Below are 17,275 nucleotides of genomic sequence, written 5' to 3' on the forward strand. Positions count from 1 at the left end.
GAAGGGGATGGCAGAGGATGAGATGGCTTCACTGATGCAATGAATATGAACTTGAGCACACTCCGGGAGAGAGCGGAGGACAGGAAGGCCTGGCGTGCTCTGGTCCATGGGGTCATGAAGAATCAGACATGACTTAACGACTGAACAACAACAACAAAATAGCGGGCATAGGGTGGGATCTGGATGGGACCGAGGTGGTGGAAGTAAGTGGGCTTTAATCCTTTGTCCCCAACTGCAGTCCTGGTCCAGTTGGAGCTTCCTGCACCTGTTAGTTCCATTGGAACAAAAACTCCAATTTGCACCAATGGAAGCTTTTTTATTCCAACATAAATAGCAGGTGCAGGGGCCTTGATCCAAATCAGGACCGTTGCGGATGGGGGCAGTGGCAGAGGGTTAAAGCCCCCCTAGCAGAGCCAGGTTCCTGATCCAGATTTCCCCCTCCATGGTGCCTGCGATTTACTTTTCAAAAAGAGGCATTCATATAATTGCTCATTGGGTGAACGGCATCTTCTCTAATTTCATTCTCATTTTACCCTTCTGGTGAAAGCAGTCTAGCAATTTACCCAAAGAACAACATCAGCAAACAGGAATTTGAATCCACAGTGGCTGCAACCAGTGCTTTGATTATTATGTGGCAATTTCCCACATTCAGATGTTTTGATGTCAAGATAAATTGCTGGGTAGTTGGGGTGAGATGAAGAGCCATTTGGAGGCAGCGGCATCCTCCAAGTGTTCCCTTTTGAGCTGAGCTAACCAAAACTAAATACAATAATCGAAATATCCCCCTGTTATAAAATGTTGGTTAAAAAAATGAAAACATTACTTTATATCTCCTTCCCAATAATCCCCGATAGTCTCTTTGCCTTGGGTTTTGTGATGGCAATGTATGGGCCTGTCCACACTGATTCCAAACGCCCATTCCCAGATCCCTATATGTGCTACGATGCACACTCCAGTGTGTGTGCACGTGCATGTGCGGGAGCACACATCAGGGGCTGCCCCATTCACTTCCACGCAGAAAGAGAAGAAAGAAGGACTGCTTCTAATTTCAGGGAACTATTCTACCCTAGCTTCTCTCCAAATGTTGCGCCCAAATTCTGATTTAGATGCAATTTGTTGGCAGCCCTACATAAAATATGGGTGGGGTACATACATTCATTGTCCGGAAAAAGAACACCTTTTATTAACCCTTTAATGGCAAATAAAAATCTCTTGAATTATATTTAAGGGGATTTCTAATTTTAAAAAAATGTAAAAATAGTTTTGAAACCACCACTTACACAAACAAAGGTTTGAATTCAATAATGGAAGCTGTCACATAAATGAAAACCATTTGAATCTCATGGAAATGCTTCTCTCTCTCTCTCTCTCTCTCCCCCACCCCCAGTTTACTACCATATTTAAAACAAGAAAAATGAATGTTCTGTGAAAAATTATGCCAGTAGAGATCTCCCTTTTCCTTCAAATCTATCCTTGTCTCCTCAGATTCAAGCAAACCAGCTCAAGAGGAAACAGAAAAGAACAATGCAACATCATGGGTAGAATTTATTCTTGCGGGGTTTTTAAGCCAAACGAAAACACCCGGAGCTATTGTGACTTTTCTCCTCTTTATGTTCCTTATGGTCCTATCTGAAAACAGAATCCGGGTGAATGACTGGCTACAAAGGTGGTGCCGACGAGAGAGATTTGGATTCTGGGACCACGGGCTATACTTCCTGGAAGATGGGCTGTTGGCTAGGGATGGGTTGCACCTCACAAAGGCTGGGAAGAATGTGTTTGGCCACAGCATGAAGAACTTCATCAGGAGGGCTTTAAACTGAATCCTACGGGGAAGGGAGATGTAATGTTGGGGGTAACAATGGACGTAGGCGCATGCACTGCAACGGAGAGAACAGCGCTGATAGCGCCCAATAATAGTCTTCAGACACATGTAGGAAGAAAGCCAGACTATGAAGCACATGGTCTTCGATGTCTATATACTAATGCCCAGAGTATGGGAAACAAACAGAACGAACTTGAACTCTTAATACAAGAGGGAAATTATGACTTGATAGGTATAACTGAGACTTGGTGGGATGACTCTCATGACTGGAATACAGCAGTTGAAGGATATAACTTGTTCAAAAAGAACAGGAGGAACAGAAAGGGAGGCGGGGTTGCACTGTATGTGAAAAATACATATCTCTGCACAGAAATACAGGAGGAGGAGCTTGGTAGCCCCATCGAGAGCATCTGGGTTGAAATAAATGGAGCAAAGAATAAAAGGAACCTGGTGGTCGGAGTCTACTACCGGCCACCCAATCAAGGAGAAGCCAAGGATGAAACTTTTGAAAAGCAAATAGCCAATGTTTTAAGGAAGCATGATGTAGTAGTAATGGGGGACTTCAATTTCCCCGATATTTGTTGGGAGACAAATTCTGCAAAACATGGCCCCTCCAGGAAATTCCTGACTTGTGTGGCGGATCACTTCCTCCTACAGAAAGTAGAGGAAGGAACTAGAGGATCGGCTATCCTTGACTTGATCCTAACCAACAGAGATGACTTAGTGGATAAAGTAGCAGTTACAGGAACTCTGGGGGAAAGCGACCATGTTGTACTTGAGTTCTTGGTTCTAAGGGAAGCAAAAGCCGAGTGTACTCAAACGCGTACCCTGGATTTTAGGAAAGCTGATTTTAATAAACTCAGAACAATGATCAGTAAGGTCCCATGGCAAACAATGCTAGCGAGAAAAGGAGTCCAAGATGGGTGGGAACTTTTAAAAAAGGAAATTCTCAAGGCACAATCACAAACAATTCCAACAAGAAGAAAAGGTGGAAGACAACAGAAGAAGCCAATGTGGCTTCACAAAAAGCTTAGGGATGACCTGAAAACAAAAAAGGACACATATAGGAAGTGGAAAGAAGGCCAAGTAACAAAGGAAGAGTACAGGCAGGTAGCACAGAATTGCAGGGATGGCGTCAGGAAGGCTAAAGCGGAGAACGAGGTGAGGTTAGCGAGGGATGCTAAAAACAACAAAAAGGCTTTCTTCAGCTACGTGCATAGTAAAAGGCAGAGGAAAGAAATGGTTGTTCAGCTATTAAATAAGGATGGCAAAATGATAACAGATGACAAAGAAAAGGCAGAGGTGCTCAATTCCTACTTTGGCTCAGTCTTCTCCCAAAAGAGGGTCTATGACCCCCCTGGCAAAGGCGAAGTACAGGCTGAAGGAGCAGGATTGCAGCTTGAGATCGACAGGCATATGGTCAAGGAACACCTCATTACTTTGAATGAGTTAAAATCTCCAGGGCCAGATGAACTGCATCCTAGAGTAATAAAGGAACTGGCAGAAGAACTCTCAGAACCGCTGTCTATTCTCTTTGAGAAATCATGGAGGACCGGGGAAGTGCCAGATGACTGGAGGAGGGCTAACGTTGTCCCTATGTTCAAAAAGGGTAAAAAGGAGGAACCTGGGAACTACAGACCAGTCAGTCTGACATCAATCCCTGGGAAAATTCTGGAGCAGATCATAAAGCAATCCATCTGGAAGCACCTTGACATCAATGCCGTGATTACTCGAAGCCAACATGGATTTGTCAAAAACAAGTCCTGCCAGACAAATCTGATCTCATTTTTTGATCAAGTCACCTCCCTTGTAGACCGTGGGAATGCTGTAGACATCATATACCTCGACTTCAGCAAAGCTTTCGACAAAGTGCCCCATGATATCCTGATGAGCAAACTAGCTCGAAGTGGGCTAGATGAAACAACGATCATGTGGATCCACAGTTGGCTACAGAATCGGACTCAAAGAGTGCTTATCAATGGGACCTTCTCAAGCTGGGGAGAGGTAACGAGTGGGGTACCGCAGGGCTCAGTCCTGGGCCCAGTGCTCTTCAACATTTTTATTAATGACTTGGAGGAGGAGGTGCAGGGAATGCTGATCAAATTTGCAGATGACACAAAATTGGGAGGGATAGCTAATACTTTGGAAGACAGAAACAAAATTCAAAGTGATCTGGATAGACTGGAGTGCTGGGCAGAAAACAACAGAATGGCATTTAATAGGGACAAATGCCAAGTTCTGCACCTAGGAAAAAGAAACCAAATGCACAGTTACAAGATGGGGGATACGTGGCTCAACCACACTACGAGCGAGAAGGATCTTGGAATTGTTGTCGATCACAAGCTGAATATGAGCCAACAATGTGATGTGGCTGCAAAAAAGGCAAATGCTATTTTGGGCTGCATTCATAGAAGCATCGCTTCCAAATCCCGGGAAGTACTAGTTCCCCTCTACTCAGCACTGGTTAGGCCTCATCTGGAGTACTGTGTCCAGTTCTGGGCACCACACTTTAAGAAGGATGCAGACAAGCTGGAGAGGGTTCAAAGGAGGGCAACAAAGATGATCAGGGGACTGGAAACAAAGCCCTATGAAGAGAGACTGAAAGAACTGGGCATGTTTAGCCTTGAGAAGAGAAGACTGAGGGGAGATATGATAGCACTCTTCAAGTACTTGAAAGGTTGTCACAGAGAAGAAGGCCAGGATCTCTTCTTGATCATCCCAGAGTGCAGGACACGGAATAATGGGCTCAAGTTACAGGAAGCCAGATTCCGGCTGAACATCAGGAAAAACTTCCTGAGTGTCAGAGCAATACGGCAATGGAACCAATTACCTGGGGAGGTGGTGGGCTCTCCCACACTGGAGGCCTTTAAGACGAGGCTGGACAGCCATTTGTCAGGGATGCTCTGACTTGGATTCCTGCATTGAGCAGGGGGTTGGACTCGATGGCCTTGTAGGCCCCTTCCAACCCTACTATTCTATGATTCTATGATTCTATGATTCTATGATTCTATGATTCTATGATTCCTTCTCTATCTGATCCAGGTGGACTCTGGTCTTCATTCTCCAATGTATTTCTTTCTTAATCAACTGTCCTTCATGGATATCTGTCAAACACTGGCAATTGGCCCCAAAATGACTGCAGATTTTTTAATGAAGAAGAATGTAATTTCTCTGACTGGATGTTCAGCTCAGATCTTTTTCACACTGATAATGGGTGAGGCCGAGTGCCTCCTCCTTGCTGCAATGTCCTATGACAGGTATGTAGCGATCTGCAAGCCTTTGCAATATCCAGTCCTCATAAGGAGGAATATCTGCCTCATCTTGACAGCAGGGGTTTGGTTGGGTGCCTTTCTACATGCTTTGGTGCCCAGTGTTTACATTCTGCCACTGTACTACTGTGGCTTAAAGGTTATTCGTCATATCTTTTGTGACCTCCCATCAATGCTGAAGTTGTCCTGTTCTGATACATCTCACTTTGAAAAGACACTGATCTTTAGTGGCATTACCTTGCTTATCATCCCTTCTTCAGTCATTTTGGCCACCTATGTTTGCATTGTGGGAACTGTCTTGAAGGTGCATTCAGCTGAAAGAAGTCACAAAGCACTTGGCACTTGCTTGTCACAACTTGGTGTGGTGGGACTCTTATATGGAGCGGCAATGTTCAAATACCTGAGACCCAGGTCCTACCAAGCACCATTTCAAGATGATATGGTTTCAGTGTTTTGTGCCATGAGTGTGAACCCACTCATCTACAGCTTGAGGAATCGGGATGTGCTAGCGGCACTGAAAAAAATGTTCGGGAAAAATGTGACATAAATAATGGCCCAGGACATATAATACTCTGCCTGTTGTACTCCAACTGAAATATGAATAATTAAACTCCATACCGTAGCATTCACAGTTGCTGCACAAATAAGGAACTCCCTTCATCTGTGTCATGATGCACTCTAGTTTACTCAGTTGTACTCCCTATATTTGGGGCTCACCGCTCACTCCAGCTAAGCATGCATAGAATTGCATCCATGATGTATTTTCACTTGCTGCCTAACACTCAGTGGAATGTATGTACCCAAGGGTCTCCTTCAGTTCACAGAAGGCTCTTTGATCAAGTGGAGACATCTGTGAACATAAGGAGGGAAGATGATTTTGGCTGATTCCCCCATCCCCCCTGCAGCCCCCAAACCTGTTCTGGAGGGTTGTCCCCCCCACCCCTGAAATAGCACTGCACAGCACCACTGCAGGTGGTGCAGAGGGCTGCAGGAGAATGGGGGAAATGGCAAAAATCACCCCCCCACACACACCCGGTTCATGGAAGCCTCCACTGGTTCAAAGGAAGAGAAAGACAGCATTGGATACAACCCCTATGACTTGCATCTGAACAATTGTAAACAGTTATTTGACAATTCTTAAATCTGAATTGATATGAAGCGACATGAGATCTCTTTCTATAATTTTCAGACTGTGATGATGGTTTCACACATGCAGGCAATCTGAATATGCATGTGTGAACTTAGCCACGTGGGGGAACAAAAATATTCTCTATCAGAATCAGGTCAGTAAGGCCAGAAAGCGCTGACAATGACAGAAGAGGTTTTGGAAAATTCATGGAGAATAAGTACATGAGCAACCCTTAGCTATGATCAGAAGTGGAATGCCAGGTTTTCCTGCGGTTCAGACCCACACAAACACACACATTCTCAGATCTCCACAGAACCATGTGTATCAACCACCTTTAGGATGCAGATTAACCTTGGTTTCATCAGATGGTTGAATGTATTATTTCTGTCCTTTCGGAGTCTGAATCCAGCTCTACCCATCTGCCAAATGTGTTGTAAACATTTCTTGATTAGCCTGACTTCTCATGCTGGTGTTCTGCAATATTCGCCTGATAATTTACAATATTGTATTGTGTCTTACAGAGTGTTATATTATATGGCTATGCCCTTGCACCACACATTAGATAACTCCGGGGGCGCAAGCATTACCCAGGGTTTGGTTTTCTTGGCATGTGGTCACTGGAGGCTTATAGCATTTTTGTGATACATGCTTTATCTATGTTAAGCATAGATCGAGATCCAGAGCATTAACACTCCAACATGCTGCTTCCCCATTAAGTTTCTAGGTGGGCTCATGCACACTAAAGGTGCACCAGAGCTCCAACTACGCTGTCTAACCATCAATCGGGTCTTTTCTGAGTCTCTCCCAGCCACAGCTCAGCTCTTTACCAGGGCTGGATTAAGGCCATGATGGGCCCTGGGGCTAGCTGTTTGTAGTGGGCCCTCTCCTCTGCCCCAAATACACACACACATGCATTTGTGCACACACACACATTTAGGCAGGTACCTCATTACTTTGAATGAGTTCAAATCTCCAGGGCCAGATGAACTGCATCCTAGAGTCATAAAGGAACTGGCAGAAGAACTCTCAGAACCGCTGTCTATTCTCTTTGAGAAATCATGGAGGACCGGGGAAGTGCCAGATGACTGGAGGAGGGCTAACGTTGTCCCTATCTTCAAAAAGGGTAAAAAGGAGGAACCTGGGAACTACAGACCAGTCAGTCTGACATCAATCCCTGGGAAAATTCTGGAGCAGATCATAAAGCAATCCATCTGGAAGCACCTTGACAACAATGCCGTGATTACTCGAAGCCAACATGGATTTGTCAAAAACAAGTCCTGCCAGACAAATCTGATCTCATTTTTTGATCAAGTCACCTCCCTTGTAGACCGTGGGAATGCTGTAGACATCATATACCTCGACTTCAGCAAAGCTTTCGACAAAGTGCCCCATGATATCCTGATGAGCAAACTAGCTCGAAGTGGGCTAGATGAAACAACGATCCGGTGGATCCACAGTTGGCTACAGAATCGGACTCAAAGAGTGCTTATCAATGGGACCTTCTCAAGCTGGGGAGAGGTAACGAGTGGGGTACCGCAGGGCTCAGTCCTGGGCCCAGTGCTCTTCAATATTTTTATTAATGACTTGGAGGAGGAGGTGCAGGGAATGCTGATCAAATTTGCAGATGACACAAAATTGGGAGGGATAGCTAATACTTTGGAAGACAGAAACAAAATTCAAAGTGATCTGGATAGACTGGAGTGCTGGGCAGAAAACAACAGAATGGCATTTAATAGGGACAAATGCCAAGTTCTGCACCTAGGAAAAAGAAACCAAATGCACAGTTACAAGATGGGGGATACGTGGCTCAACCACACTACGAGCGAGAAGGATCTTGGAATTGTCGTCGATCACAAGCTGAATATGAGCCAACAATGTGATGTGGCTGCAAAAAAGGCAAATGCTATTTTGGGCTGCATTCATAGAAGCATCGCTTCCAAATCCCGGGAAGTACTAGTTCCCCTCTACTCAGCACTGGTTAGGCCTCATCTGGAGTACTGTGTCCAGTTCTGGGCACCACACTTTAAGAAGGATGCAGACAAGCTGGAGAGGGTTCAGAGGAGGGCAACAAAGATGATCAGGGGACTGGAAACAAAGCCCTATGAAGAGAGACTGAAAGAACTGGGCATGTTTAGCCTTGAGAAGAGAAGACTGAGGGGAGATATGATAGCACTCTTCAAGTACTTGAAAGGTTGTCATAGAGAAGAAGGCCAGGATCTCTTCTTGATCATCCCAGAGTGCAGGACACGGAATAATGGGCTCAAGTGACAGGAAGCCAGATTCCGGCTGAACATCAGGAAAAACTTCCTGAGTGTCAGAGCAATACGGCAATGGAACCAATTACCTGGGGAGGTGGTGGGCTCTCCCACACTGGAGGCCTTCAAGACGAGGCTGGACAGCCATCTGTCGGGGATGCTCTGACTTGGATTCCTGCATTGAGCAGGGGGTTGGACTCGATGGCCTTGTAGGCCCCTTCCAACCCTACTATTCTATGATTCTATGATTCTATACACACACACACACACACACACACAGTCAAAGAAAGCTATTTTATGTACAACAATAATACAAAAACATTTTTTACTACATATGTTACAGGAAATAATCTTGCAGCATAATGCACCCAGACATAGAAAATATAAGCGTAACCCACTGGTATATTTTTCTTTAAGAATTTTGAGTGGCAATATTCCTGCACATGCTCAGTAAAGGAGTGAGGTAGGGAGTGGCCACCATTTAGGCAGGTACCAAAATGCAGTGTGGAAGAAGCTCTCTGCTCTGTAAGACCTTGAATCTTTGAGATAGGCTGTTTAACAAGTTGTTCCTTTGTTGCTGGATCCTGGTCCATTTTGAGAACATTGCTGTGGAGCTGGAGTGAACTTGAGTAGAGACTTTCTTCTGCCAGCAGAAAAATCAAGCTTCAGAGAGAAGTTTTATTTACATTTTTGTTGTGGACTCAAGCTAAAAGAACTTTGGGAGGGATGTGCTCTCTTCTGTATTGTTTTAGTGATAAGTGAATTGTTATGCATGTAAAATTATTACATGTACATTATTATTGCTTTTAATTAAGAAATTAAAATGATACATGTTACTTGTCTCTGTACAAGGCCTTTGCTATGAGTCCCTTTAGAGAGCCTGAAGAAAAGTTTTATATAAGCACACATTGACGCTCTCTCTCACATACACACTTACTCAAGAAACAGAGAGAGGCTGCAGGCTCATCTACACCAGGCTTTTGCTCTGGTTCTGCTCTGCCCACAAGTTGATCATGTCAGATGGCGCATGCCTCTCCCCATTGCTAATGCAGCATTCCTTGCCCTAAAACTGGGGTTTTTTTTTGAAACTCTATTTATGATGGGTTTTTCAGTCACAGAAGCTTCAGTGCAGTTTGGGGGTCCATGTGACCCCAGCTGGCTTCAGCACGGGCTGGTGCTTCCTCAAAAAACAGGTGAAGGAACGTTTTATGAGCAGAGCCTTTTCTCTTGAGAAAGGTCCCTTCCTCTTGAAAAAGGCAGATCCATGACCTGACACAAGAAGAGTTGTGCTGGATCAGATCAAAAGCTAGTCTTACTCCAGCATTCCGTTCACACACTGGACAACCAGATGCCTACAGGAAGCCCACAGCTGGACATGAATGCAATAGCACCCATCTGCTTGTGTTCCCCAGCAACTGGTATAGAGGCGTATTGCCTCTGATACTGGAGGTAATATAAAGCCATCAGGACTATTAGCCATGCTCTATGAATGTGTGTAATCCCCTTTTAAACTTGCCCAGGTTGGCGGCCATCACTACATCTTGTGGTAGGAGATTCCATAGTTTAACTATACACTGTGTGGAGTATTCCTTGCTTTGAGGGGCTCTGGTGGGGCTAGTTGGAAAGCTTTGGGGGGCTGGATTTAGCTTCAAGAGGCCTATCATAATGAGACACTGTGAAATATGGATTTCAATTTACCCAGGACCACTCAGTTGATCAGGCTGAGAGGTCTGGGATCTTATGAGGTGGAGACGAACACGCACACAACAAATGTAGATGAAAGAAATGGAGATTTATTGAAATAAAGGGAATAAGCAAAAATAGAACCTCCCCAGAGAGTTGCACGCTCTCTGAGGCTGAAGAGGTTACATGCCTCTCAGGTACAAACTTAATTACAAAGGAATCTCAAAGAGTTTCAGGCTCTCTGAAGCTCAAGAGGTTGCGCGCCTCCTAGGTAAGAGCTTAACACAAACAATCCTCAAGAAGCTGCGCCCTTCTTGGTCAAAACTTAAGTTACCCAAATGTGGGGCATTCAGTGACTAAATATACAGTTAGTCCCTGTTTGTTGCTCAGCTCCAGATTGGTATATACCGCAACTGGCCCACTAAGGCAACGGTGATACAGTGTCAGCCAGGCCCAAGCTTAAGCCTGCTGTCTTATATCCCAAACCCCAACAGTTAAGTATGTCAGAATAAAAATAACTGCGCTTTATCTAAGCCCAAGACAGTAAAATCCTTTCCCTGAATTTTACCCAACACATACTCACCACAATGCTATCAAGTACTTGGCCAGAGCACTTAATACGCGTCCCGTGGATCGAGGGTACTGTTGGTATGTGCACATACAAATGATCCAGATGCAACCACGCCCCTCCTGACCAATGGCAGATTCAGGGGTTTTATACCCCTTTTCCCTCATTGAGGCTCATGAGATCAAAGAGGGGTGCAGTGTGTTCTTTGCTGATAATACATCATGTTCCCAATTTCCAGGACTGATGTTGGTTGAAGACAGACTGACATCTCCTTCCAACTCTCCAACATTTCTCAAGGTTGTTTCTTTGGTCATAACCTGCCATTCTCCTCTTTTATTGGCCCATTTCCATCTTCTGTAACTGATAATTTGGCAGTCTTCAGTACATATTGGAGCACCCTCGTCTGGCCTTCCTGCAATAAAGCCATTCATTCTCCATTCACACCTCCCCATCCTGACCTGGGCTAGAATACTTCATATGCACATGACATCGAATGGATAAAAGTTAACCTTTTCACATTTCATGATGTTCTCAATCGACACTTACATGTTTTGGGTTACAAAATACATTATAGGATGTTTACAATTCAGGCTTGTATTCAGGGTCAATCTTTGCATTCTATTTCTTTTCACACCACATTTGTTACATAATTGCAAAGAAAACAAAAGTACACTGTGGCACCTGAAGTCTACAAGGTTATCTACTAGGAGCAGGGAGAGAAGTTATAGAGGGAAGCAATCTTCATTGACAAAAATCAAGTAAAGGTGGATTTAAGAAATGAGAGAAATTAATAAAAGTGATAAGATATTAGAAGTAAGATATAAACTTAAATATTTAAGGGAAATATAAGTGGATATGAGGAGACATGAGAAAGACAACTTGAAAAAATAGGAAAAATAAAATCACACCGTGTCAACACAAAGACAGGGACCAGACAGGCCAGGGACCAGATAGGTATTCTCTATGCAAATGAATAAATGTATACAAACCAGACATCAGAAGTGGCAATATTTTTTAAAAAAAACTTGGGGGAATATCTGAAAGTTCTGAGTCTGTCTGTTAATGACTCTAAGGTGGCTATTCTTGATAAAGGAACTTCAGAGGGAGATTGCAGCATGAAACTGCTGGATTAGGATTTATCCAGAGGTGCAGCTGTATCACACTACAAGTGTTAATGAATTTATCAATGCCAAGATGTTTTTCTTGTATGTAGTGTAACAAAACCTGGGGGTTTATCTATTGTAAGTCCTACATAGAGTAGACGCATTGAAATGAATGAGACTTAAGTTAGTCATGGCTAACTTAGGTTTCATTCATTTCAGTAGTCTACTATATGTAGGACTAACATTGGATACTACCTCTAAACTATTACTGCTTATTCTACAAAACTGAGCATGTAATAGGCACCTGCCATAAATACAGACTTAATTATAAATCTCTGGGTTACCCTATAAGTATAGCATGATGGACTTATATCTCATTTGCCCAACTGATAGGCCAGCCTTGGCCGGCAAGGGCCAATTTCCATGAAAAGGCAATGAATTGAGTGTTGTTGTTCAGTCATTCAGTCGTGTCCGACTCTTCGTGACCCCACGGACCTTCCTGTCCTGTGCTCTCTCCTGGAGTGTGCACAAGTCCATATTCATTGTATCGGAGATGCTATCTAGCCATCTCATCCTCTGCCGTCCCCTTCTCCTTTTGCCTTCAGTCCTTCCCAGCATCAGGGTCTTTTCCAGTGACTTTTCTCTTTGCATTAGGTGGCCAAAATATTTGAGCTTCAGCTTCAGTATCTGTTCTTCCAATGAGCATTCAGGGTTGATTTCCTCTAGGATTGACTGATTTGACCTCCTTGTAGTCCAGGGGACTCATAAGAGTCTTCTCCAGCACCACAGTTCAAAAGCATCGATTCTTCGGCGCTCAGTGGTGATCTTGGAGCCCAAGAAAATAAAATCTGTCACTGCTTCCATTTCTTCGCCTTCTATATGCCAGGAAGTGATGGGGCCAGATGCCATGATCTTAGTTTTTTTTAATGTTGAGTTTCAAACCAGCTTTTGCACTCTCTAATTTCACCCTCAACAAGAGGCTCTTTAGATCCTCTTTGCTTTCTGCCATTAGGGTGGTATCATCTGCGTATCTGAGGTTGTTGATAATTCTCCCGGCAATCTTAATTCCGACCTGTGATTCATCCAACCCAGCATTTCTCATGATGTATAAGCATAATCTTGCTGGCATGTGAAATGAGCGCAATTGTATGGTAGTTTGAACACTCTTTGGCATTGCCCTTCTTTGCAATTGGAATGTAAACTGACCATTTCCAGTCTTGTGGCCACTGCTGAGTGTTCCACATTTGTTGGCATATTGAGTGCAGCACTTTAACAGCATCATCTTTTAGGACCTTAAATAGCTCAGCTGGAATACTGTCATCTCCGCTAACTTTGTTGTTAGTAATGCTTCCTAAGGCCCACTTGACTTCACTCTCGAGGATGTCCGACTCAAGTTCAGTGACCGCACTATCATGGCTATCAGGGACATTCAGATCTTTCCTGTATAGTTCTTCTGTGTATTCTTTCCACCTCTTCTTAATCTCATCTGCTTCTGTTAGGTCCCTGCCTTCTTTGTCCTTTATCATGCCCGTCTTTGCACAAAATGTTCCCTTGATATCTTCGATTTTCTTGAAGAGATCTCTAGTCTTTCCCATTCTATTGTTTTCCTTGATTTCTTTACATTGTTCATTTAAGAAGGCCTTCTTGTCTCTCCTTGCTATTCTCTGGAACTCTGCATTCAGTTGGATATATCTTCCCCTTTCTCCCTTGCTTTTTGCTTCCCTTCTTTCCTCAGCTACTTATAAAGCCTCCTCAGACAGCCACTTTGCTTTCTTGCATTTCTTTTTCTTTGGGATGGATTGAGTTGCTGCCTCCTGAACAATGTTACGGACCTCCGTCCATAGTTCCTCAGGCACTCTGTCTATCAGGTCTAATCCCTGAAATCTATTCCTCACCTCCACTGTATATTCAGAAGGGATATGATTTAGGTCATACCTGAATGGTTTAGTGGTTTTCCCTACGTTCTTCAATTTCAGCCGAAATTTTGCAACAAGAAGCTCATGATCTGAGCCACAGTCAGCTCCAGGCCTTGTTTTTACTGACTGTATAGAGCTTCTCCATCTTTGGCTGCAAAGGACATAATCAATCTGATTTCGATATTGACCATCTGGTGATGTCCATGTGTAGAGTCGCCTCTTGTGCTGTTGGAAAAGAGTGTTTGCTATGATCAGCATGTTCTCTTGGCAAAACTCTATTAGCCTTTGTCCTGCTTCATATTGTACACCAAGGCCATGCTTGCCTGTTATCCCGGTGATTTCTTGACTTCCTTCTTTAGCATTCCAATCCCCTATGATGAAGAGGACATCTTTTTTTGGTGTTAGTTCTAGAAGGTGTTGTAGGTCATCATAGAACCGATCAACCTCAGCTTCTTCAGCATCAGTGGTTGGGGCATAGACTTGAATTACTGTGATGTTGAATGGTTTGCCTTGGATTCGTACTGAGATCATTCTATCATTTTTGAGATTGTACTCCAGTACTGCTTTTCCCACCCTTTTGTTGACTATGAGTGCTACTCCATTTCTTCTAAGGGATTCTTGCCCACAGTAGTAGATATGATGGTCACCTGAATTAAATGCACCCATGCTTGTCCATTTTAGTTCACTGATTCCCAAGATGTCGATGTTCAATCTTGCCATCTCATGTTCGACCACCTCCAGCTTACCTTGATTCATTGATCTGACATTCCAGGTTCCTAAACAATATTGTTCTTTACAGCATCGGACTTTCTTTTCACCACCAGACATATCCACAGCTGAGTGTCCTTTCGGCTTTGGCCCAGCCGCTTCACTCTTTCTGGCGCTACTTGGAAATTCCCTCTGCTCTTCCCCAGTAGTATATTGGACACCTTCCGGGCTCATCTTCTGGCGTCATATCTTTTAGCCTTGTGATACATTCCATGGGGTTTTCTTGGCAAGAATACTGGAGTGGGTTGCCATTTCCTTCTCCAGTGGACCACATTTTGTCAGAACTCTCCACCACGACCTGTCCGTCTTGGGTGGCCCTGCACAGCATAGCTTATGCCTTCACTGAGTTACGCAAGTCTCTTCACCACAACAAGGCAGTGATCCATGAAGGGGATGAATTGAGTAGATCCTTTCAACTAACTCTGTTGGGGGGGTTCTGCATGACAACAGAAGGAGATGGAAGGAGAAGCCAATCACGGCTTATGGGGATTTTTTTCCCCATGGAGCCAGCTTTGTTCTGCGCAGGGCTCCACCCACGAGCAAGTGTATCGCAGTCGCTTCCCAGAACATAATTCCAAGTGGGGAGGGGGGTTGGAGTGAATGTCATCTGAGTGGCAGCAGCTGCTCAACCAATAAAAGAGGCTCCCCTCTCTCCAAGCTCTCCTCCCTTTCTCCTTTGATAAAATCCTGGGAGGTTTCCTCCCCATGTATCCACAGAAATCACTCTCTTTGTCTCCTCCCCCCTCCCCGACAATCATGAAACAGACACCAGGTTCTAGCTGCCCCGCTGTGATCAATCGAGCTTCAAAGCTTTGACATTAAGGCTCTCTGAGGGTGCAATCCTATGCGTGTTTAGATGGAGAAAAGGCCTACAACTCCCAGCATGCCCCAGCCAGCATGGCTGGCTGGGGCATGCTGGGAGTTGTAGGCCTTTTCTCCATCTAAACATGCATAGAATTGTGCCCCAAATGCATTATTTTGATTCATGGGAATCTCAGGAGTGTGCTGTTTGGGGACAAGCTTCATTGACCACAATGGGAGTTGCTCCTGAGTAGACACACATATGTTTGTGTTGGGAGAGACAGGGAGGGGAAAAGGATTGGAAACCAACCCCCTTTCTAACCCAATGCTGGTCAGGATCAGGATGATCGAAGGTGGAGGTAGTTACTTCTGAATGGCAATAAACCAAACAAGGGAGAATTGCAGCTTCGAGGAAGCGCTTTACAGCCATTAGGGAATTAGCACTTTAAAATGTGCTATTTTAACTGTGGGGGGGATCTCTGTAAATTTTGATGTGCACATTCGGAGGACAAGCCTTACTGACCACAATGGGAGTTACTTCTGAGTAGATGCTAACTGGTTTTTGCAGGGATGGGACACACACAGGAAAGACCCCTTGACCGAGGTCATGGTGAAAGGCTCACCCCTGGGCAGGGCTAGCATACCCGAGGGCAATGCGAAGGTTGGGGCACACAGCAACTATACCGCAGAGAATGCGACTTAAGGAAAAGAATTGGACCTTAAGCAGTCTCAGGATATCCGTTTTTTCCCTGATAAGCTCTGGGGTGCCTGCTGGATGGCCAAGACATCATATATCCCTAACGACCTCCAAGGACAGCGAACTTGGAGTAAATCACTCATTGCGACACTGCTTTGGTGCTGAGCAAGTTCGGCTGTGCTGGGACCCTAGAAATAAGCCACTAAGGCTGCAATCCTATGCAAGTTTAGACGGAAAAAAGGCCTACAACTCCCAGCATGCCCCAGCCAACATAGAGCAAGGTAGATACAAGCTATATCAAGATTAAGGGCGCAATCCTATGCATGTTTAGACAGAAAAGGGGCCTATAAAAAGGCTGTGCAGGCTGGGGCATGCTGGAAGTTGTAGGCCTTTTTTCCATCTTTACTTGCATAGGATTGCACCCTAAGAGAAATGCAAACAAATTCAATTTCCTTTCAGCTGCCAGCAACGAACATTTGACGCCTTGTGGTTCACTAAGTGGAGCAGAAGGAACTTTTATAAAAAAAAAATACTGCAGAAAAAAGTGATCACATTTTCAAACTCTAAGTGGTTATAGGAACTTTTCACTTTTTAAACTTCAACTTAATTAATGTCTTGGACTCAGAGCCAAATTCCCTAAAGGAGATGTCTGTTCCTCCATGGAGATTTGAAATACTGGATTGGACGTGGGAGTGATGAGAATATTGGCACTGATTTAGATGTTTCAAAATTAAAGACACTTAATTTTTCCTTCCTCTACAAACATTGAGCCAGTGGGCAATGTAAAGATTTCACTGTGATGATGGTAGATGATGTAGGTTGGAAAACGTTGCTTTTTTGGACAGATTAAAAACAAAATAATTAGTAAGTTAGATCAAAGAGTTCAGAGTTAAGAATTTTTAAAAAATCAGATCTGTGTAAAAGAACTAAGAAACACTTGTTCCTCTACAGCCATGAATATAGATGACGGTATTTTCCTGGTTTTGACTAAAAAATAAAATCAACCTATTTCATTATTTCATTAATGCAGAATGATTGGTCTCTCTTTTCTGAAAAATGTAGGGCATACATTTTTTCCATAGAAGGACAGTTATAAGTAACCTGTTTCACCTAAGTCACAGTGGATAATTTGAGGGAGCCATGAAATTAAAAGACGCTTGCTCCTTGGGAGGAAAGCTATGGCAAACCTAGACAGCATAGTAAGAAGCAGAGACATCACCTTGCCGACAAAGGTCCGTCTAATCAAAGCTATGGTTTTCCCAGT

At 44.0% G+C, this 17,275-nt stretch overlaps 1 protein-coding gene across 1 annotated transcript; it reads left to right on the forward strand.

Moving 5' to 3' along the window:
- Positions 1–795: 795 nt before the first annotated feature.
- On the forward strand, positions 796–5,638 carry LOC146355180 (olfactory receptor 2AG2-like). The gene is made up of 3 exons (XM_084829853.1): positions 796–955; positions 1,486–1,641; positions 4,845–5,638. The coding sequence occupies exons 1-3, from the start codon at positions 796–798 to the stop codon at positions 5,636–5,638; spliced, it is 1,110 nt and encodes a 369-aa protein (XP_084685979.1).
- Positions 5,639–17,275: the final 11,637 nt, after the last annotated feature.

The sequence above is a fragment of the Heloderma suspectum genome, chromosome 2, assembly GCF_057233095.1.
Source record: "Heloderma suspectum isolate Gila_16-S chromosome 2, 16-S_ref, whole genome shotgun sequence".
Taxonomy (NCBI): domain Eukaryota; kingdom Metazoa; phylum Chordata; class Lepidosauria; order Squamata; family Helodermatidae; genus Heloderma; species Heloderma suspectum.